At 39.9% G+C, this 22371-nt stretch overlaps 1 protein-coding gene across 2 annotated transcripts in view; it reads left to right on the top strand.

Moving 5' to 3' along the window:
- CFAP61 (cilia and flagella associated protein 61) overlaps positions 1–22371 on the top strand; it is a 494837-nt gene that overhangs the window by 209984 nt on the left and 262482 nt on the right. For both annotated transcript variants that reach the window (XM_073628153.1, XM_073628152.1), the window contains exon 18: positions 16781–16908. In XM_073628153.1, the coding sequence (XP_073484254.1) occupies positions 16781–16908 (128 nt within the window). The remainder of the gene's footprint in view (positions 1–16780; positions 16909–22371) is intronic.

The raw sequence follows: 22371 nt of genomic DNA, 5'->3' as shown, positions 1-22371 counted from the left end.
TCATGCATGTGTGGGTGGCCACTTTCTAGCATCTGTAGGCACATTTGATCACTTACATTGTTTGTTTTCTGGAACTTAATTAAGTGTCCGTTGTAATATTTTCCTTTAGTTCTCAGTATTACTAATTTTTATCACAGCCTATGTAAATGAATCCATGGTTTATGTTACTGAATTCCTGTAGAGTTTGGGCCCTGACATGCCCTTCTTATACAGAAAATATATTATTCATCAGCATACAGAGCTCTACACCCTAAGTGAGGTAGGCTGTGTCAGAAATACAAAGACAAACAGATTGCGGTTATAACTGTCCTGTCATATGGTATGCCTGATTACTCTTCAGGGAAACATATGTAGTTATTTGTGCTGACAGCCTGAAGAAAAGGTTGTTGGTATGGGACCATTCCACCTAATTTCCTGCTCCCTGGGGCCAGGTTGTGTACTTATGTATGAGAAAGGTGCTTTCACATGCATGACAGCTGTTGGATTTAGAGCTATTGTATCAGCAACAAAACATCAGCTCTTGTTGATACAAGAGAACTTACGTAAATTGTACAGTCTTTGATATTGTGATGCATTGTACTTGATTACTTGACTGTAAGGTCACGCTTCTGTACCGTTGGTGTACCTCTGAGTGATGGCCTAAAGTGCTCGTCTTCCAGTGAGGTGTCCCTTGCTGACTTACTTAAAGTAAACCTGTGACAAATCTGAGTGGTTCAATCAGAAACCTATCGAAAGCGAAATGCTGTTTTTTTTTTTTTTTTTTTATTCTCCTTGATCAGGTATTCTTTGCAAACTGAAACTTCACCACATTCACTAAGGTTTTGGGAACATTTTCCTTTACAGAGGGCGACTTCCCTTGCTAAGCGAGCAGCTATTTGCCTACAATAAATTATACCCAATGTGTAATAAACAAAAATTCTGCAAGTGCTTAATGATAAAATGCAAATCTGCATGCAATGGGTGTAGATATTTAAAAAAAAAACACCTTTAAGTAAAATAAAATCCAAAGAATTGCAGCGCTTAACAAAATAAGAAAAACAACATCAGTGCAGAGAGAAAATGTCCAAATGAATAATTAAGTAATCAATAGTTGTCTGAAAGTTCATTTATCTGGTGATCCTAGGGATGCTTGTGACAATCCTTCACCAAAACGATAACCATGTGTCACCTCCACCTTAGGTAGAAATGCAAACTTATATACATCTCAGTTGCCTTCTGGTTTCCAGCCGACTGAGTTGGAGGAGTGGCTGAATTCAGTCCCACTGGCCTGGTTAACAGATAATGAGAGGGAGATGCTAGTACGTCCTATAATATCGGAGGAAGTCCTTTGTGTCATTGTCTCCTTTACATTGGGGAAGTCACCGGGACCGCATGGCCTTCCTATTGAATTTTATAGGGCTCATGGAGAGCTCTTAGCTCCTGTACTGGCCTCTCTTTACTCTGATTGTCTGAAGGAAGGAGCCTTGCCGGACTCAATGAGTCATGCTCATATAGTTTTAATCTACAAGCATCCAAAAGTTCCATCCTCTTGTGCTTCATACAGGCCTATTGCTCTTTTGAATGTAGATTTCAAGATTTTGACTAAGTTAATCTCCCGACGACTACAACCTTTGATGTTGAATATTGTCTACTCAGATCAGACGGGTTTTATGCCTAGAAATGACCCTAGATCCTATATTAAGATGTGAAGCATAAATATTAGTATATAATCTCCTCAAATTCACATTAGTACGGCTTTGAAGGAATAGTATTCTATTGCAGTGGGTAGATAATTTCAAGTATTTAAGAGTTGTAATTTCCCATCAAGCTTCTGAATTTATGTCCCTGAATCTGACTCCAATTCTGGGAGATATTGGGTCAAAACTGAAAGCATGGAAGTCTCTACCATTGTCCTTATTGGGACACATGAATCTTTTAAAAATGAAAACTATACCTAAATGTATGTATTTATTTAGACATTCTCCACAATGGCTCCCTGTATCCTTTTTCACAAGATTAAATCAGCTGTTTTCATCTTTTTTATGGGGGTCGAAAAACCCCAGGTATAAATTAAATACCCTGATGCGCTCTTGTGAACAAGGAGGATTAGCTTTTCCAGATTTATACAAATATTTTTTGGCCACTCAGCTGGTTACGGCCGCATGGTGGCTAAGCCCAGATTTACTCCTCCACTCGGCTGGAAGCAGCAGTGGTAGGTTCCACAGAAGCTCTTAAGGTACTTTTATTTAGGGCCCGTAGGGCACTTTATCAGGTCACTATTCTTGTGCTTAATACTATTCGAGCCTGGGAGGCTGGTCTTAGATGCGAGTGTTATCCAAAGGGTGTGATTCCTCCAAATGCCCCTTTATGGTTTAACCCTACTCTCCCTCAAGTTTTTAAAACACCAGAGCCTATTACTTACTTGCTCAAGTGGTTACTGATCAGAAACTCTACCTTCTCCACGCTTACCTCAACTTTTAATCTACCTAGTTCCTATCTATTTAGATACTACCAGCTTCTACTCACTTTTCATGCACAATTTCCACAGGATAGTTTAATGATGATACAATCCACTTTAGAATTAGTACTTAGGTCTGAGTTTCTGGATAAGCCTACCTCAAGACTGTACTCTCATCTTATTTTAATTTCTATTTTGCAACTAGAGGGTCTTCGAGCTAGGTGGATACGAGATATATCAGATATGGATATGGAGGATTGGAGTTGTGTGTGAGATTTCTCTCTGAGATCGATGGTTTCCTTGAGGGACCACATGATCCAATTTAAACTGGTACACAGAGCATATATCACGTTTTATAGACTTTAAAAGATAAACCGCGGTTGCTCTTCTAAGTGCTGGAGGTGCGGAGCATCTCGGGAGGATTTCACACACATCGTTTGGACTTGTATAGCTACTTTTTGGGTGGAGGTGGTGGATTTTTTTAACTCTATCACCTCTTCTCCTTTACCGGTTTCAATGTCTGTTTGCTGGGTTTGGTAGAGGCTATCACCCCTATAGTGACTGAGCGAATATTTATTAATACAACATTATTCTATGCAAGAAACGCCATTGCATTATATTGGAAGAAACCCTGTCCTCCCACGCTTTTATATTGGAAACAATTGATAAATAATAATCTTCAATTGTCTAGAAACACCTATAGGAATAGGGGTTTCCGTAGCAAGTACGATAAAGTCTGGGCAAAGTGGTTGGACAAATCGTACATGGCATCTAATATAGATGGGGGTAATGATTCATAGTATGGGTGTTCCCTATAGGGGATACCTGGGGTTATTGGTGATAGAGGGGACTAATGTTTGCTTCCTCCTGTTCCCGTAGTACAGTATATGGGGTGAGGCTTGACATTTGAATAGATACATGGGATGGCCTAGAAAAAATATAAAATATTCTCATTGGTAATTACTATAATCTGTGTTTCTTTTTTTGCTATGCAATGTGATGGGATCGTGTTATTCTACTAATATATTTCAAATTCAATGTGTATGGTGTGTTGTCGTGTTTTGTTTGTTTAAGAAATTAAATAAAAAGATTTATTAAAAAATAAAAAAAATTCAAACTTACCAAACACACTTGCTGTCTATAAAAAAAAAATAGAACAGCTGAATACACTCATTACACGAGTAACATCTAATTCAGGAGATTGTTCATCTCAACACTTGGTGTCCGGTACAATAAATCCAGAATGCTTCTCTCTTAGGGATCCACAAAATCAAGGCATCCAGCAACCCCCATCAAGCCAAATCGCCATCAACAAAAATAGATCTCATAGTGTAGTATTTATTATTACATAGTTACATAGTAGGTGAGGTCGAAAAAAGACATGAAAAAAGACAAGTTCATCAAGTCCAACCTATGTGTGTGATTATATGTCAGTATTACATTGTATATCCCTGTATGTTGCGGTCATTCAGGTGCTTATCTAATAGTTTCTTGAAACTATCGATGCCCCCTGCTGAGACCACCGCCTGTGGAAGGGAATTCCACATCCTTGCCACTCTTACAATAAAGAACCCTCTACGTAGTTTAAGGTTAAACCTCTTTTCTTCTAATTTTAATGAGTGGCCACGAGTCTTGTTAAACTCCCTTCCGCAAAAAAGTTTTATCCCTATTGTGGGATCACCAGTATGGTATTTGTATATTGAAATCATATCCCCTCTCAAGCGTCTCTTCTCCAGAGAGAATAAGTTCAGTGCTCGCAACCTTTCCTCATAACTAATATCCTCCAGACCCTTTATTAGCTTTGTTGCCCTTCTTTGTACTCGCTCCATTTCCAGTATATCCTTCCTGAGGACTGGTGCCCAGAACTGGACAGCATACTTTAGGTGCAGCCGGACCAGAGTCTTTTAGAGCAGGAGAATTATCGTTTTATCTCTGGACTTAATCCCCTTTTTAATGCATGCCAATATACTGTTTGCTTTGTTAGCAGCAGCTTGGCATTGCATGGCTTTGCTGAGCCTATCATCTACTAAGACCCCCAGGTCCTTTTCCATCCTAGATTCTTGATGATAGCATATACACTATATTGTCAAAATTATTGGAAGCCTGCCTTTACACGCACATGAAATTTAATGGCATCCAAGTTTTAGTCCGTAGGGTTCAATATTGAGTTGGCCCACCATTTGCAGCTATTACAGCTTCACCTCTTCTGAGAAGGCTGTCCACAAGGTTTAGGAGTGTGTCCATGGGAATGTTTGACCATTCTACCAAAAGCGAATTTGTGAGGTCAGGCACTGATGCTAGATGAGAAGGCCTGGCTCCTAGTCTCCGCACTAATTAATCCCAAAGGAAGTCTGTCGGACTGAGGTCAGGGCTCTGTACAAGCCAGTTAAGTTCCTCCACCCTAAAGTCGCTCATCCATGTCTTTATGGACCTTGCTTTGTGCACTGGTAGGCAGTCATGTTGGAACAGGAAGGGGCCACCCCCAAACTGTTCCCACAAAGCTGGGACATGAAATTGTCCAAAATGTCTTGGTATGCTGACGCCTTAAGAGTTCCCTTTACTAGAACTTCAAGGTCAAGCCCAACCCCTAAAAAACAACCCCACACCATAATCCCCCCTCCACCAAATGATTTGGACCAGTGCACAAAGCAAGGTTCATAAAGACATGGATGAGTGCAATCTAGATTAGAGTGGCGGCAGGACCTCAGGCATTGAACAAATAGACCCAACAGCTATATTGCACCATGCACATCCCCAGGAGTGTATATTCCCCCCCAATGTGTGCGTTTGGGCACCATTGAGAATTAATGCCACCACAACACAATGCAAATATTATTTCATAATATTACATGTGTTTAGCGATATCATGCAGTGAAACAGACGTGTGTGAAGCGTTAAAGTTTGAGCTGTGCTGCACCTCCGGAGTCCCTGTGTTGGTCTTTAGATGTCAAGGACTGCTTTATCGATTAAGAGAGATGGGATATTTCAGTAATTACCCACGCCATGGATGGCTCTGACTGGCCAGGCTCCAATTATTTATAGATATGGGAGTGTGCACGGTTGGGAAGCAGCAAAAGACTAACATATTAACCTTCAATAAACTTAGATTAAGCCTAGAGGAAGAAAACTAAAAGCAAGACCTAAGCTGGGAAGATGGGTTTCAGGAGCATAGCTGCTCACAACCGAGAGGATGGGCGGAACATTTTGTAAAAGTCCTAAGAACATTTTGGTGCCATTGGATGGATGAAGTGTTCTCTGTAGATCTCTTAGATGTCTGTTGTGGAAGGTGATCAGGCGGTTAAAATATGTTGTTTTTTCCAGGATGTTATAAATGATCTGTTAGTATACCAATAGATCACATATGTTAAAAGCATTAATAAAACATATCAAGGTTTTTCCCTGCATGAAAGCATTCTTGCAGTAAACAAAACAGTCTGATTAACCCAGGAATTTCCATCACCCCAAGGGTATGGGTGCTAAGGGCCAGTTCACACCAGATGCAGTTCCGTGCAGTTCCATGCAGTTCCATTTTTTCTGCACCAATACAGTCAGTTCCGGTCAGTTTCTGCACCAGAAACTGACCGGAAACTGACCAGAAACTGACTGCATGGTGTGAACCAGAGCCATTGGAATACATGGAAAACACTGTGCATGCATTTTTAGTGCAGAAAAAAAGCGCACGGAACTAAACGGAACTGCGTCTGGTGAGAACTGGCTGCCTCCAAAAACATTGAAGATCACTTTTACCCTAAAATTCTGTAAAGGTTCCTTATCTGGCCACTGGATGTCACAATTCATCTAAACAAAACTGAGGACATTTATCTACACAAACAATAAAAGATTTCTGAGATCCATTTAGAAAATAACATTTTAAACATAACACTTGCATCAGTGAGAAAGAACAAAGTTTAGTGTGCAACACACTAGAACCTAATTTGTAGTGTATCGATATTATTTATTAAAGCGTTTGCTACCCCAACTATTAATATTCCTGGTATGAGCCTGCTGCACAGTGTACTTGTACGAGAAAGTATCCTGTTCTCTTTGTGTTGCTTCCTTTGTGTGAAATCCCTGGTGTTCCTGTCAGTCCCTCTACTTTCCTATTAAAAACTGACCACATTAAGCAGGAGAGCAAACCATGATTGGTTCTGTAGCTTTGCTGGGAACTCAGCCTGCTCTCCTCCAATGATCAGACTTGTCTTGACACGCCCCCGCTGCACAGCCTTTCACTTGGAAGCTCAGTATACTTCTGCTTCTCCCCCCCCCCAGCTCTTATGCAGCTGAGAACAGAGGGAATGTGATTATTTATAAAAAAGGGAAAAAAGGTATTATCATTTTTTTTATATCTATACAAAAAGGTTTTGCCTTTCATTTCTATTTTAAATTGAATGGCTTGTTTTACAAAGTGACCATTTACAATCCCTTTAAGTTATAGATTAGCTCTTTAATTACTATTACAAGATGTGTCTATAGTTGCCAACATTTCTATACTTTCTAGTGCTCTTTAATATTTATTTTATGAATTTCACATTTTGACTTGCTTGCGTATTTTGATTATATTATATCACATACAGAATTTGTAAATGTGCCCTAGTGGTCATATGTTTATCCCTGACTACATATATTGTATCTTTGAGGATCTTTTTAAGTGTCTTGGGAGCCTCATATCCTGAGGTGCTCTAACACATGAACACTGACACTTCCACAATCTGTTTCAACCCTTATAAATCTGCCTAATGACAAATAAGGCCCTTTATAGTAAAGTTAGCTTTGCAATGTAAATGTTTACTTAGCGTAGTAAATTGGCAAAGCTGTGCAAACCAAACACCATAGCCATACATAGAAACAACATTTTTCAAACGTTTCTTAATATGCTCATATTCACATATATACATCCAAAACTGTGATCTAAAAGTGTATAGTTTGTAATATAAAAGTCTATAGTTTGTTTTGAGATACAAAAACATGCATCTCCCATGGGGCCTTATGGCAGCCAAAAGAAAGGACTGCAAGTACTTTTTAAAAGAAAAAAATGTTTGTTTGTACAATAAGATTAAAATTCCATATTGACATAAATTATTCTGGTCTATTGGTTAGACAACATCATCTGCTGTTCTCCCATTGGGGGTGATAGAGAACACATCATACATCAGTGAATGATTGTTTTGCCACCGATGTGGTCTACCAGAGGCAGTATATATGCACCATACATAGAAAGGTTGATTGGTTGCCACCGATTGGTTGCCACCAATTGTTACTGACGCGTTTCAATTGTGAACAGTCTTCTTCAGGGAATATCAGGTGGACCTTACCTAAGTATAAAAATAACAATAGAATATATAGGCCTAATACATGTACAAAGTTAACGACAGTGTGGAAACTTAACTCACATAAGCAGAAAGACCAGATTAATAAGGCATGAAGTCACTGCAGCCCATCTCAGAGGGATCCCAAATCAAGGCAATGAAGCCATTATCCCACAAGGGGTTAGGGGGGGCGACCATGTGGAGTAGGCCCAAAGTGAGCATCCAAATCACCCAGCGATGATCTTTAGACATATCATACATGTGGATCAGTGTGATTTTAAACAGTTTAGTCTCCAGCAACCTAATATTTAAATGTTTCAAAAACCAAAAAGATATATGTATGTATGTTTTTTTCATATCCCCTAACCCCTTGTGGGACCATGGCTCAATTGCCTTGATTTGGGATCCCTCTGAGATGGGCTGCAGTGACTTCATGCCTTATTAATCTGGTCTTTCTGCTTATGTGAGTTGTTATATTATGACCAAAAGTGATGCATATTTTCTGCCTCTGGTAGACCATATTGGTGGCAAAACAATTATTCACTGTTGTATGCTGTATGTTATCTCTCACCCCCGATGGGAGAACAGCAGATGATGTTGTCTAACCAATAGACTATAGATCATTTTATGTCAATATGGAATTTTAATCTTTTTTGTACAAATAAACTTTTTTCTTTAACCGGTTCCCGACCGGCTTATGCAGATATACTGCGGCAGAATAGCTCTCTTGGGCAAAACCCTGTAGGGTACTTCCTTCCCCTTTTCGGCCACCAGAGGGTGTGTGCGTATCCGCTGCACGGCGGGGGACCCGATGCGCATGACTGGTGGTCACGAACGCCGCTGGCCACACGCGATCACGTGCATGAGCGCCAGCACGAGGATTTGTGTGTGTAAACACACAAATCTCTGTGCTGTCAGAGGAGAGGAGACATGTCGTTTGTTCCTAGTAAGTAGGAACAGTGATATGTCTTCTCTCTTTCTCAGTCCTATCCCCATACAGTTAGAACACACTCAGGGAACACACATTTAACCCCTTCCCTGCCAGTGACATTTACATAGTAATCTGTGCATTTTTATAGCAATAATTGCTGTATAATTGTCAATGGTCCCAAAAATATGTCAAAAGTGTCCGATCTGTCCATCGCAATACTGCTAAAAATCGCAGATCACCGCCATTACTATTAAAAAAAAAATAATAATAAAAATGCCATAAATCTTTCCCATAGTTTGTAGACACCATAACTTTTGCGCAAACCAATCAATATACGCTTATTGCATTTTTTTGTTTACCAAAAATATGTAGAAGAATACATATTGGCCTAAACTGATGAAGAAATGTGTTTTTTAGAAAAAATTGGGGGGATATTTATTATAGCAAAAAGTAAAAAATATTGTTTTTTTTTTCAAAATTGTCGCTCTATTTTTGTTTATAGCACAAAAAATAAAAAACGCAGAGGTGATCAAATGCCACCAAAAGAAAGCTCTATTTCTTGGAAAAAAGGACACAAATTTAGTTTGTGTACAGCATTGCATGACTGCGCAATTGTCAGTTAACCACTTCAGCCCCGGAAGGATTTACCCCCTTCCTGACCAGAGCACTTTTTACAATTTGGCACTGCGTCACTTTAACTGCTAATTGCGCGGTCATGCAATGCTGTACCCAAACTAAATTTGCGTCCTTTTCTTCCCACAAATAGAGCTTTCTTTTGATGATATTTGATCACCTCTGCGGTTTTTATTTTTTGCGCTATAAACGGAAAAAGACCGAAAATTTTGAAAAAAAATGACATTTTCTACTTTTTGTTATAAAAAAATCCAATAAACTCAATTTTAGTCATACATTTAGGCCAAAATGTATTCGGCCACATGTCTTTGGTAAAAAAAATGTCAATAAGCGTATATTTATTGGTTTGCGCAAAAGTTATAGCGTCTAAAAACTAGGGTACATTTTCTGGAATTTACACAGCTTTTAGTTTATGACTGCCTATGTCATTTCTTGAGGTGCTAAAATGGCAGGGCAGTACAACCCCCCCAAATGACCCCATTTTGGAAAGTAGACACCCCAAGGAAATTGCTAAGAGGCATGTTGAGCCCATTGAATATTTATTTTTTTTGTCCCAAGTGATTGAATAATGACAAAAAAAAAAAGTTGTCACTAAATGATATATTGCTCACACAGGCCATGGGCATATGTGGAATTGCACCCCAAAATACATTCAGTTGCTTCTGAGTACGGGGATACCACATGTGTGGGACTTTTTGGGAGCCTAGCCACGTACGGGGCCCAAAAACCAATCACCGCCTTCAGGATTTCCAAGGGTGTAAATTTTTGATTTCACTCCTCACTACCTATCACAGTTTTGAAGGCCATAAAATGCCCAGATGGCACAAAACCCCCAAATGACCCCATTTCAGAAAGTAGACACCCCAAGCTATTTGCTGAGAGGCATGTTGAGTCCATGGAATATTTTATATTTTGACACAAGTTGCGGGAATGTGACACATTTTTTTTTTTTTTTGCACAAAGTTGTCACTAAATGATATATTGCTCACACAGGCCATGGGCATATGTGGAATTGCACCCCAAAATACATTTAGCTGCTTCTCCTGAGTATGGGGATACCACATGTGTGGGACTTTTTGGGAGCCTAACCGCGTACAGGGCCCCGAAAACCAAGCACCGCCTTCAGGATTTCTAAGGTTGTAAATTTTTGATTTCACTCTTCACTGCCTATCACAGTTTCGGAGGCCATGGAATGCCCAGATGGCACAACCCCCCCCCCCCAAATGACCCCATTTTGGAAAGTAGACACCCCAAGCTATTTGCTGAGAGGCATGGTGAGTATTTTGCAGCTCTCATTTGTTTTTGAAAATGAAGAAAGACAAGAAAAAAAATTTTTTTTTTCTTTTTTCAATTTTCAAAACTTTGTGACAAAAAGTGAGGTCTGCAAAATACTCACTATACCTCTCAGCAAATAGCTTGGGGTGTCTACTTTCCAAAATAGGGTCATTTTGGGGGGGGGGGGGGTTGTGCCACCTGGGTATTCCATGGCCTCCAAAACTGTGATAGGCAGTGAAGGGTGAAATCAAAAATGTACGCCCTTAGAAAGCCTGAAGGCGGTGCTTGGTTTTCGGGTCCCATGCGCGGCTAGGCTCCCAAAAAGTCTCACACATGCGGTATCCCCGTACTCAGGAAAAGCAACAGAATGTATTTTGGGGTGTAATTTCACATATTCCCATGTCATGTTTGAGCAATATATCATTTAGTGACAACTTTGTGCAAAAAAAAAAAAAATTTGTCTTTTTCCCGCAACTTGTGTCACAATATAAAATATTCCATGGACTCGACATGCCTCTCAGCAGATAGCTTGGGGTATCTACTTTCCAAAATGGGGTCATTTGGGGGGGTTTTGAACTGTTCTGGCATTTTATGCACAACATTTAGAAGCTTATGTCACACATCACCCACTCTTCTAACCACTTGAAGACAAAACCCTTTCTGACACTTTTTGTTTACATGAAAAAATTATTTTTTTTGCAAGAAAATTACTTTGAACCCCCAAACATTATATATTTTTTTAAAGCAAATGCCCTACAGATTAAAATGGTCGGTGTTTCATTTTTTTTTTTTCACACAGTATTTGTGCAGCGATTTTTCAAACGCATTTTTTGGGGAAAAAACACACTTTTTAAAATTTTAATGCACTAAAACACACTATATTGCCCAAATGTTTGATGAAATAAAAAAGATGATCTTAGGCCGAGTACATGGATAGCAAACGTGACATGCTTTAAAATTGCACACAAATGTGCAGTGGCAACAAAATAAATACATTTTTAAAAGCCTTTAAAAGCCTTTACAGGTTACCACTTTAAATTTACAGAGGAGGTCTACTGCTAAAATTACTGCCCTCGATCTAACCTTCGCGGTGATACCTCACATGCATGGTGCAATTGCTGTTTACATTTGAGGGGACCGACGCTTGCGTTCGCCTTAGCGCGAGAGCAGGGGGGGACAGGGGTGCTTTTTTTTTTTGTTTATTTTTTTCCCTTTATTATTTTTTTGCTTTTTTATCTTATTTTTAAACTGTTCCTTTCAATTTTTTGTTTTTAATCATTTTTATTGTTATCTCGGGGAATGTAAATATCCCCTATGATAGCAATAGGTAGTGACAGGTACTCTTTTTTGAAAAAATTGGGGTCTATTAGACCCTAGATCTCTCCTCTGCCCTCAAAGCATCTGACCACACCAAGATCGGTGTGATAAAATGCTTTCCCAATTTCCCAATGGCGCTGTTTACATCCGGCGAAATCTAAGTTATGAAATGCTTGTAGCTTCCGGTTTCTTAGGCCATAGAGATGTTTGGAGCCACTCTGGTCTCTGATCAGCTCTATGGTCAGCTGACTGAATCACCGGCTGCATTCTCAGGTTCCCTGTTGAGACAGGAGAGCCAGAGAAAAACACGGAAGATGGTGGGGGGGTGGGGCATTCCCTCCCACTGCTTGTAAAAGCAGTCTAGAGGCTAATTAGCCGCTAGGATTGCTTTTACATGAAAGCCGACCGCTGGCTGAAAAGAATAATATCAAGATGATACCTAAACCTGCAGGCATCATTCTGGTATAACCACTCAAAGTCGTGAATTGCGTACCTGAAGACAAAAAAATGGTTAACAATAAAACACAGTACACGGTAAAGTATAAGAAATTGCATACCTGAAAAGCAAACATGATAAAACATAATAACAATAAAACATTGCAGAATAGAATACAGTAAAAAAGAGCAGAACAATAGAGAGAGAATAGAGAGAGAGAGAACGATAAAACGACAACTATTTTTTTTTTATTTTATATATGTTTTTTTGTCTTTTTTTTGTAACTAACTTTTATAACTGTAACCGGTTCCAGGTTCGGGTCTCTCAAAATGCGATGGCATCTTGGGAGACCCTGTGAAAGTGTGCCTAGTCTGTGCAATGCTGTACCCTACGCTAATACTCAACTAGTGAATGGTAGCGTTCAAAACATTCACCAATGCAAAGACCAGGATTGTCAGGACAGGAAGGACAATAATAGCGGGTGTCACGCCTATATCCGTGCTTGCTGCAGACACGACATCTTTTTTGGGGGGGGGGTTCATTGGGTAGGGGTACTCGGGAGGACATAAAAATGCCTCTCATGCCTGTGTTCGTCTTCTTGGTGGCAGCGGGACACTACTTGTGCTTGCCACCTCGCCAGCTCGAACTGCATTTATGGGACTCGCCACGTCACCAAGTGTTACTGCAGTGCTTGTTTGACTACGACCGGGGTGTACTAGGGCTGCTGGTGCTTGCCACTTCACCAAAACACTACCAAAAAAAAACTGTTAGCGATTGCAGGGATCAGGCCTGACTCTGCGAACTCTGCAGTTATGCGTTTAGTGTTTCGTAAGTGACAGTGATCGATCGATACTGCACTTGGGTGGGCTGGGGTGGGCCGGGCGGAGGGGCAAAACGCAGGTGCAAGCAGGTATCTGTGCTGATCCCGCTAACACTGCGTTTTTGGGAACCCTAAACTGCTGGGGACACTAGTATAGATCTGATCAGATCAGATATTGATCTGTTCAGATACTATACCACTAAGGGAGGTGTACGGTGCGTGCGTGGGTGTTAGCGGTACTGGCGCTAACCTGACGCTGCTTGGGGCTAGTGCTTGCCAGTTCACCAAAACGCTACCAAAAAAACTGTTAGCGATCGCAGGGATCAGGCCTGACTCTGCGAACGCTGCAGTTATGCGTTTAGTGTTTTGTAAATGACAGTGATCGATCGATACTGCACTTGGGTGGGCTGGGCTGGGCCGGGTGGAGGGGCAAAACGCAGGTGCTAGCAGGTATCTGGGCTGATCCCGCTAACACTGCGTTTTTGGGAACCCTAAACTGCTGGGGACACTAGTATAGATCTGATCGGATCAGATATTGATCCGTTCAGATACTATAACACTAAGGGAGGCATATGCTGCGTGCGTGGGTGTTAGCGGTACAGGCGCTAATCTGACGTTGCCTGGGGCGACGCATATCACCGCCGGGCGATCAGGGGGCTAAACCTTTATTAGGTAATAAACGGCGGGTGCCCTGACACTATAAAAAATAAACAAACTAACCAGCGTCACTCGTAACGGTTATACGTGATCAGTGGTGAAAGGGTTAACTAGGGGGCAATCAAGGGGTTAAAACATTTATTCGATAGTATATGGGGGTCCCTGACACTATAAAACGCTGACGGCGAACCTAAATATTTACCTCCCTAACTAGCGTCACCTGTGTCACTAATACAGCGATCAGAAAAATGATCGCTTAGCGACACTGGTGACGGGGGGTGATCAAGGGGTTAAAACTTGGTTAGGGGGGTATCCTAGACCTAAAGGGGGCTAACACTAACTGCCCTACCACACTGTCACAAACTGACACCATGCAGTAATCAGAAAAAACAAAAACAAAAAAACGGAAACTGCTTGGTGTCAGTGTGACGGGGGGGGGGGGGGGGGGGGATTGGGGGGTAAAGTGCTCAAGTGGTTAAAAAAGTGCTTGCAATAGTTTTCTTTTGGCTGCCATACAGTCTCACGGGAGATGCATGTTTTTGTATATTATTTAGGGACTGAGCAGCCTCTAACCCATGATATACTCACCTTAATTCACTTAATAGTTTGTTTTGAGAGGTTATAGAAAATGAATTTATAATTATATAGGTATTTGGATTTTTTGGCAAGTGTGCCAATCTCTAAAAAAAATCTATTAAAATATCTAAATTGGCATGTAAGGTGTATGTTTTTTCCTGGCCATATACAGTATCTCACAAAAGTGAGTACACCCCTCACATTTTTATATATATTTTATTATATCTTTTCATGTGACAACACTGAAGAAATGACACTTTGCTACCATGTAAAGTAGTGAGTGTACAGCTTGTATAACAATGTAAATTTTCTGTCCCCTCAAAATAACTCAACACAAAACCATTAATGTCTAAACCGCTGGCAACAAAAGTGAGTACACCCCTAAGTGAAAATGTCCAAATTGGGCCCAAAGTGTCACTATTTTGTGTGGCCACCATTATTTTCCAGCACTGTCTTAACCCTCTTGGGCATGGAGTTCACCAGAACTTCACAGCTTGCCACTGAAGTCCTTTTCCACTCCTCCATGGCGACATCACGGAGCTGGTGGATGTTAGAGACCTTGCGCTCCTCCACCTTCCATTTGAGGATGCCCCACAGATGCTCAATAGGGTTTAGGTCTAGAGACATGCTTGGCCAGTCCATCACATTTACCCTCAGCTTCTTTAGCAAGGCAATGGTCGTCTTGGAGGTGTGTTTGGGGTCGTTATCATGTTGGAATACTGCCCTGCGGCCCAGTTTTCGAAGGGAGGGAATCATGCTCTGCTTCAGTATGTCACAGTACATGTTGGCATTCATGGTTCCCTCAGTGAACCTTAGCTCCCCAGTGCCGGCAGCACGCATGCAGCCCCAGACCATGACACTCCCACCATAATGCTTGACTGTAGGCAAGACACACTTGTCTTTGTACTCCTCACCTGGTTGCCGCCACACACACTTGACACCATCTGAACCAAATAAGTTTATCTTGCTCTCATCAGACCACAGAAGATGGTTCCAGTAATCCATGTCCTTAGTCTGCTTGTCTTCAGCAAACTGTTTGCAGGCTTTCTTGTGCATCATCTTTAGAAGAGGCTGCCTTCTGGGGCGACAGCCATGCAGACCAATTTGATGCAGTGTGCGGCGTATGGTCTGAGCACTGACAGGCTGACCCCCCACCTGTTCTGAGTGGAACCTGTCTTGTTAAACCACTGTATGGTCTTGGCCACCATGCAGCAGCTCAGTTTCATGGGTCTTGGCAATCTTCTTATAGCCTAGGCCATCTTTATGTAGAGCAACAATTCTTTTTTCAGATCCTCAGAGAGTTCTTTACCATGAAGTGCCATGTTGAGCTTCCATTGACCAGTATGAGAGAGTGAGAGCGATAGCAACAAATTTAACACACCTGCTCCCCATTCACAACTGAGACCTTGTAACACTAACAAGTCACATGACACCGTGGAGGGAAAATGGCTAATTGGGCCCAATTCGGACATTTTCACTTAGGGGTGTATTCACTTTTGTTGCCAGCGGTTTAGACATTAATGGCTGTGTGTTGAGTTATTTTGAGGGGACGGCAAATTTACACTGTTATACAAGCTGTACACTCACTACTTTAGATTGTAGCAAAGTGTAATTTCTTCAGTGTTGTCACATGAAAAGGTATAATAACATATTTACAAAAATGTGAGGGGTGTACTCACTTTTGTGAGATACTGTAAAAAAAAAAAAAAAAAAAAAAAATATATATAATATCATTTTTTTCCCAGTTTTGGATTCTGTAAGCAATAGCTAAAGCCTCTGTCGTTTTTTTAATTTTTAATTTTGTTTAGGTTTTGCTGCCTGTGTCCCCTTTGGAAAATTACTCTTCACTTTCTGACCCAGAAACACAACAGGTGAAAAGAACTATCTTTGAAGTAAGAGACTATCCTCTCGAAATCTGGCCATAGATGATTAGTTTTTATTTATTTAGCCAGTGGGCTGAACAAAAAAAGGCAAACAGACTCCTCTATCTTCACAAACGAGGTGGATAAAGGAATCCCCCCCGACCGAGGCATTCTATTCTGACCAGGACTCTGCGCTTTCAGAATACAATGGTCACCAGGACAAATTGAGAGGGTGAATCTTTCCAGCGGACACAGACATTAATAAAAATTGGGAGAAGTTCTAATCTAAATTTCTATTGTATCCAATAAATCAAAGAAAACAATTTGGCTTTAGATAAACTTTAAATCCGTAGAGTTAAATTTGATAATTTCAGTTGTGTTTTGATCTTAACTTGTTTCAACAGACCATTTTTAGAAAGGAAATTAGAGGTCTTATATTTCCCATTGTTGCGGTTTACTGTATGTTCATAATTTTCCATTTATGTCTTCTTTTCTTTTTTTATTTCAGTATATTTTTTTTTCCTTTACAGCCTGGTTATGCTTTATACCATTTCAACCGAAAGCTCACCTTTGAGCCAAAAATGACAGTCAATGCACGCATTGTGGTGGTGGGAGCTTCTGATGTTGGAATATCTTTTCTGGAAACGCTTGTTTTTTGGTAAGATTTTTCCTATAATATTCCAATTTTAGCTAGTTAAAGTATACTTTATGTAAGCCCTAACAATGAACTTATCATATTTGCTCCTGCTTGGTTTGTTAAAGTGGTTCTAAAAGCTAAATTTTTTTTTTACCTTAATTCTGCATTCTTTGCATTAAGGTAAAACATGTTTTGAGTGCAGCACCCAGCCCCCACCCCTTTTTACTTGAGCCTGATCTCAATCCAGCAATGTGCACAAGAGCAGCGGCTCTTTCTGCTCTCTCCCTCCTCATAGGCTCAGAGACAGCAGTGGGAGCCATTTTCTCTCCAGGCTGTGAATCATGTGAGCCTATAGACACACAGAGCTGTCTCGAGAGCGAGCCCGCCGAGTGCCCCTATAGCAAACTCATTGCTATGGTAGGCACTTGGTGGGTGGCAGGAACCCAGAGTGCCGACGGAGGAGACGAGAAGAGGAGGATCTGGGCTGCTTTGTGCAAAAACCAAAAAGGGAAGGGCTTAAATTCACTTTAAAAGCATTTTGTTGTATCTGTTCAATAACTCCAAAAAATACCTGTTTATTCTGCCAGAAATCTAAGGTGATAACTTCTCCCTGCTCTCTATCAGTGCTGATTCTTTTCAGTTAAGTTTTTCACCAATCTGTAGACCACAGAAAGCTTCACCCCTATGTTATAGATAAGAGGTGAGGGGGAGTTATTTTGTAGTCCTATTCTGAGATGACAAGGTTGCTTGTCCATTGATACAGTACATTTTGATGGATACAATCATATAAAGGGCATACCCACATGCTCTAATTTGATATAGTCAGGCAGGACAAGGCAGGACATAATAATATAGTGGATGGGCATCTTGATGGGACGCAATGTGCGGGGATGGGGACAATTGTGGGTGCTCACTCAGATTGAACTGGATGGACTGGTGTCTTTATTCAACCTTACTAACTATGTAACTATGTAACTATGACAATATATAAAGGTGGAAAGTTGTAGACAGGCCACCATGACAGTAAGCAAAATGTTAACAGCATCATTCGATTCAATTATTATTCCAAGAACTTGAACAAAAATAGACAAATGAAATAGGTCAGCTTGCTATTTATAATGTATGTTTCACAACCCTGTTTCATAATATGAAATAACACATAGAAAGCTAGAATGTAATGTATTTTGAAGAATTTGAATGCTTTTATGAACTTTTAACAGTGGTGTATACATTATACATATTTGGGCACCTGCAAAGTTCCATACATGGTTGAATTTTTTTTGTGTAAAAATAGACAAATTAATTATTTTTATAATGTATGTTTCACAACTCTGTTTTATACTATTGTATAGTATATAGTGGGAACACTATTTAATTGACACTACAGCCAATAAACTCCTCTAATATTCCCACACCAACTTAAAGTAACATATGGTTAAAGCTAATGTTAATTCATGAACAGGTAAAAACATTTATTTACTTCACCCTGACTGAGCTAAATCCTCCTTCATTTGTGTCTCATAAGCTCCCCCTTCCTGACACTGCAGCTCACAAAGGGACAGTTTCAGCAACAGAGTTGGTGCTCTCAATATAGAAAACATTAGGCAGGCCTAGGTGCGATCAGGTGCTAATTGACAAGATACAGGCTTGTGAATCAGCAATGACAATTCTTATAGCCTTTTTTTCATCCCATTGTACTGCAAAAAAGCACAGCCTACATGAGAGTGGCAACTCTGCTTTGAATTTAGGAACAGTGCAGCATCGTTGCCACACTATCACAGGTGTCGAGCGTGCCACCGCATTAGGTGGTGTTAGGCTCGACAGATATTTGGGAGACTTTATAGGGGGGTAAAGAGAAAGCTGCAAATAAAGATGCACTTTAAGTACTGCAGCACATTTATCTATTTTTTTTTTTTTTTTTTTTTTTTTTATTGGAGGCCACCGTTTTAATTTACTTCCAAAATAGCTTGCCTGGCATTTCTTTGTTGCTTTATTGAATATTGTTTGTATGATTTGCGTGTACTTTTGCCTTAAACTATGATGCCAGCTTTTAATATCTGTAAAATGTAATCATTTGTGTTCTGGCCACATTTTCATGTTATTACATGAACGATTTTACATTATACTTCTCTTTTTTTCTGTGGTTATTGGTGTTCAGTGCAATGTTTTGCTTTATTTGATAAAGTAAGCCAATATGTAGTGCACTAACTAAATGCAAAGAACAGTAACGTATGGCAGCCATTGAAATGATGAGTGTACCCACGCAAGGTGTATAATACACTAATGCCCTGTACACACGGTCGGATTTTCCGACGGAAAATGTGTGATAGGACCTTGTTGTCGGAAATTCCGACCGTCTGTGGGCTCCATCACACATTTTCCATCGGAATTTCCGACCCACAAAGTTTGAGAGCTTGCTATAAAATTTTCTGACAACAAAATCCGTTGTCGGAAATTACGATCGTGTGTACACAAATCCGACGCACAAAGTGCCACACATGCTCAGAATAAATTAAGAGACGAAACCTATTGGCTACTGCCCCGTTTATAGTCCAGACGTACGTGTTTTACGTCACCGCGTTTAGAACAGTCGGAAATTCCCACAACTTTGTGCGACCGTGTGTATGCAAAACAAGTTTGAGCCAACATCCGTCGGAAAAAATCCATGGATTTTGTTGTCGGATTTTCCGATCAATGTCCGATGGTGTGTACAGGGCATTACTGTGAGTGATAATAAACATTCAAAGCGGTAAAAATAAAAAAAAGTGTAACAATGTTAATTGAAGCTGCTGCTATTGTGTAAGGTCAAAGACCTCATAAATGACAAACCAACAAAATTAAACTTATCTATATCAAATATAAGTGCCAAATAAACATATATAAAGTGCCTGTGCAATCATTAGTCCGTCATGGTACATTCATATGTGAAAGTCCATCCATGCAAACAAAGTGCCAAAGTTGATTCCTGTTTGTGTAGATTCAGGTGTCACTCTGTGGTCCCCTCCTGAGTCCCCACTAACCAGCAATAGGATTAAGAACGCCTGATCCTTATCCTGCAACAATGTATGGCAGTATGGCAGCCATTGCTTTGATATTTTATGATGTGTTAATGCACTTTGCACTGCCATTGTAACCTACTCCGGCTACAATGACCATACCGACAGATGGCCAAATGTGGGTGTTCAGTATTGTTTGTCTGCTGTCAACAACATAATGTAATTGCATCTATCTTACTAGCCATTTAAAATTCAAAAGGATACTGTATCTGTCAACCTCAGAAGTCACATGCATGTCTGTTGTTCTTAGATTACATGTAAAACAATGTATGTATGAATAGGTACTTTTAGAGCTGACTCTGCAGTGATTTATTATCACGTTATTTTGAACACTTATTTAGAGAAAGATCATGCAAAAAGTCACCTAGGCAGGAGGCTAGGGCCCACTGGTTGTTCAGGGGGGCATAGCTACAACCTTCTTGCTCCTGCAGTAAACCAGAGGGATTTTATAGTTGGCCAAATCTATACATCTGCCTATCGCTTCATAAGGGGGATCACTTGTAGGCAGTTGATGTCTGATGGGGCCATGTCAGTAGAGACAATGCAAATGAGGTGGTTTCTCAGTACCTATTGCAATACTTATCAATTCCAATTGAAAGGATGGGAGGGGTAAAGCTGCTACCTTACTTAAGGCCCCATTTACCATCTACCTTTTTTTTTTTTTTTTTTAAACCCTGCAAAGTAAAGGCATAGGGGTTAATTTACTAAAACAGGAGAGTGCAAAATCTGGTGCAGCTCTGCATAAAAACCAATAAGCTTCCATTTTTATTTTCAAAGCTTAACTGAACAAGCAGAAGCTAGAAGCTTGTAGGCTACCATGCAGAGCTGCACCAGATTTTGCACTCTCCAATTTGAGTAAATCAACCCCATAATGTGCTAGTATGGATCGCATAATAGCACATTATTATTACTTACCTTAGAATGAAGCCCTGCACCGCCGTACTGTGAGCTCTGACAGGTGCTTTCATCTTCACCGGGTATTCCTTCCCAACTGTCTGATTGGCCGCATATGCGCACAGGAGTCATGGACCGCGGCACGGAGCTCTGAAGAGATGGCACTGGTATATCGTCCCTTCAGAGCACATGTTTGAAGTGTGAATATCTCTTAAACCGTGCAAGTTTAGGAGATATTCATAGTATACAGTTAAGCCTTATTATAGGCTTACCTATAGTTACAAGTTTACAGCATGTGTTTACATCCTCTTTAAGGTGGTCATGCCCAGATCAGATTTCGACTGTTCCCTGCAGGCTAAGAGAAAGGAAATCTAGTTGTGTATGATAGGCCTTACAAGCAGTAGCCAGACTTTAAAACAGGCTGCCATTGATCTCTGTTGCTACAGCCACTGTGGAGTAATTTATGTTGCAGTTGTTGATGAGGTGCTGTGGACATGACCTTACAGTCCCAATGAGGCAAGCTCTAACAGTGCTCATATCTTGGCACTAACATTTTGTTATTTGCCTAAGTAACACTCACTTTGAGAAAATACTCTGGAATGGCTTTTTTCATTGTCTGGAGAAGGAGATGAAAATTTACAAAGCAGTTTGCCAAATGATTGCAATAAATATAATTGATGTAGCGTAGGTTGGGCTTTTTTGTATTTTCTTTCTTTTATTTTTACCAAAATTTGAATTTCACTTTAAATGCATCTTTTTCTCAGTCACTTTTATTAGATTGTATTTATTAGATTTTATTACAGTATGCGGTTCTGAATATTTTCAAACTATGTTATGAAAATACATTGCAATATGTGAATCCGCAGAAATAGCTGAGGTTTTTTTTTCCTGCACATACTGTGCATTGAAGACATCATAAATACAAATAATCCACCATGGGGTTCTTTAGTGAAAACTTGTTTTATTGTAAATATCTTTAAAGTGTAATAAAGCTATGTAGAAAATTGCCATTTATAAGTATGCCATTGACATGCAGAAAAATTAATAAATTAAGTAAAGCACTATAAAAACGTTTACTGGCAATTTGTATAATTATGGAGCCACATTTGCTGTACATTTCAAAGGTTTCTTTGAGTGATTGAAGCAGTTTAAGAGCCGTTAATCCTTTAAAGAGGGAAGTAATTTTCTTATAATTTTTTTATGTCATTATTGTGAAAAGCTTGTATCCATGGATACACAAGTAGATCTGCTTCATTTTACAATATTCTTAGAATATAACTAATTAAATCAGTGTATGCAAAAATGTAAGCGTTTGTTCCAACAAAATAGAAATTCCATATTAAACAACAAACTGATTGTTTTTCGCCTGCTGCTAGGACTATGTTAACTAACATATGACTGCATAGTCATGTGTGAGGATAGTAAATGTATTTAAAGGATAGATAGATAGATAGATAGATAGATAGATAGATAGATAGATAGATACTTACTCAACCTATGTCTCTTTCTGGCTTAAGCAGAAAAGGTGTTATGT

Source organism: Aquarana catesbeiana, linkage group LG04 (genome assembly GCF_042186555.1).
Source record: "Aquarana catesbeiana isolate 2022-GZ linkage group LG04, ASM4218655v1, whole genome shotgun sequence".
In the NCBI taxonomy this organism is placed as follows: domain Eukaryota; kingdom Metazoa; phylum Chordata; class Amphibia; order Anura; family Ranidae; genus Aquarana; species Aquarana catesbeiana.
The sequence above is the reverse complement of the archived record's forward strand: the minus strand, read 5'-3'. Positions and strand labels throughout refer to the sequence as shown.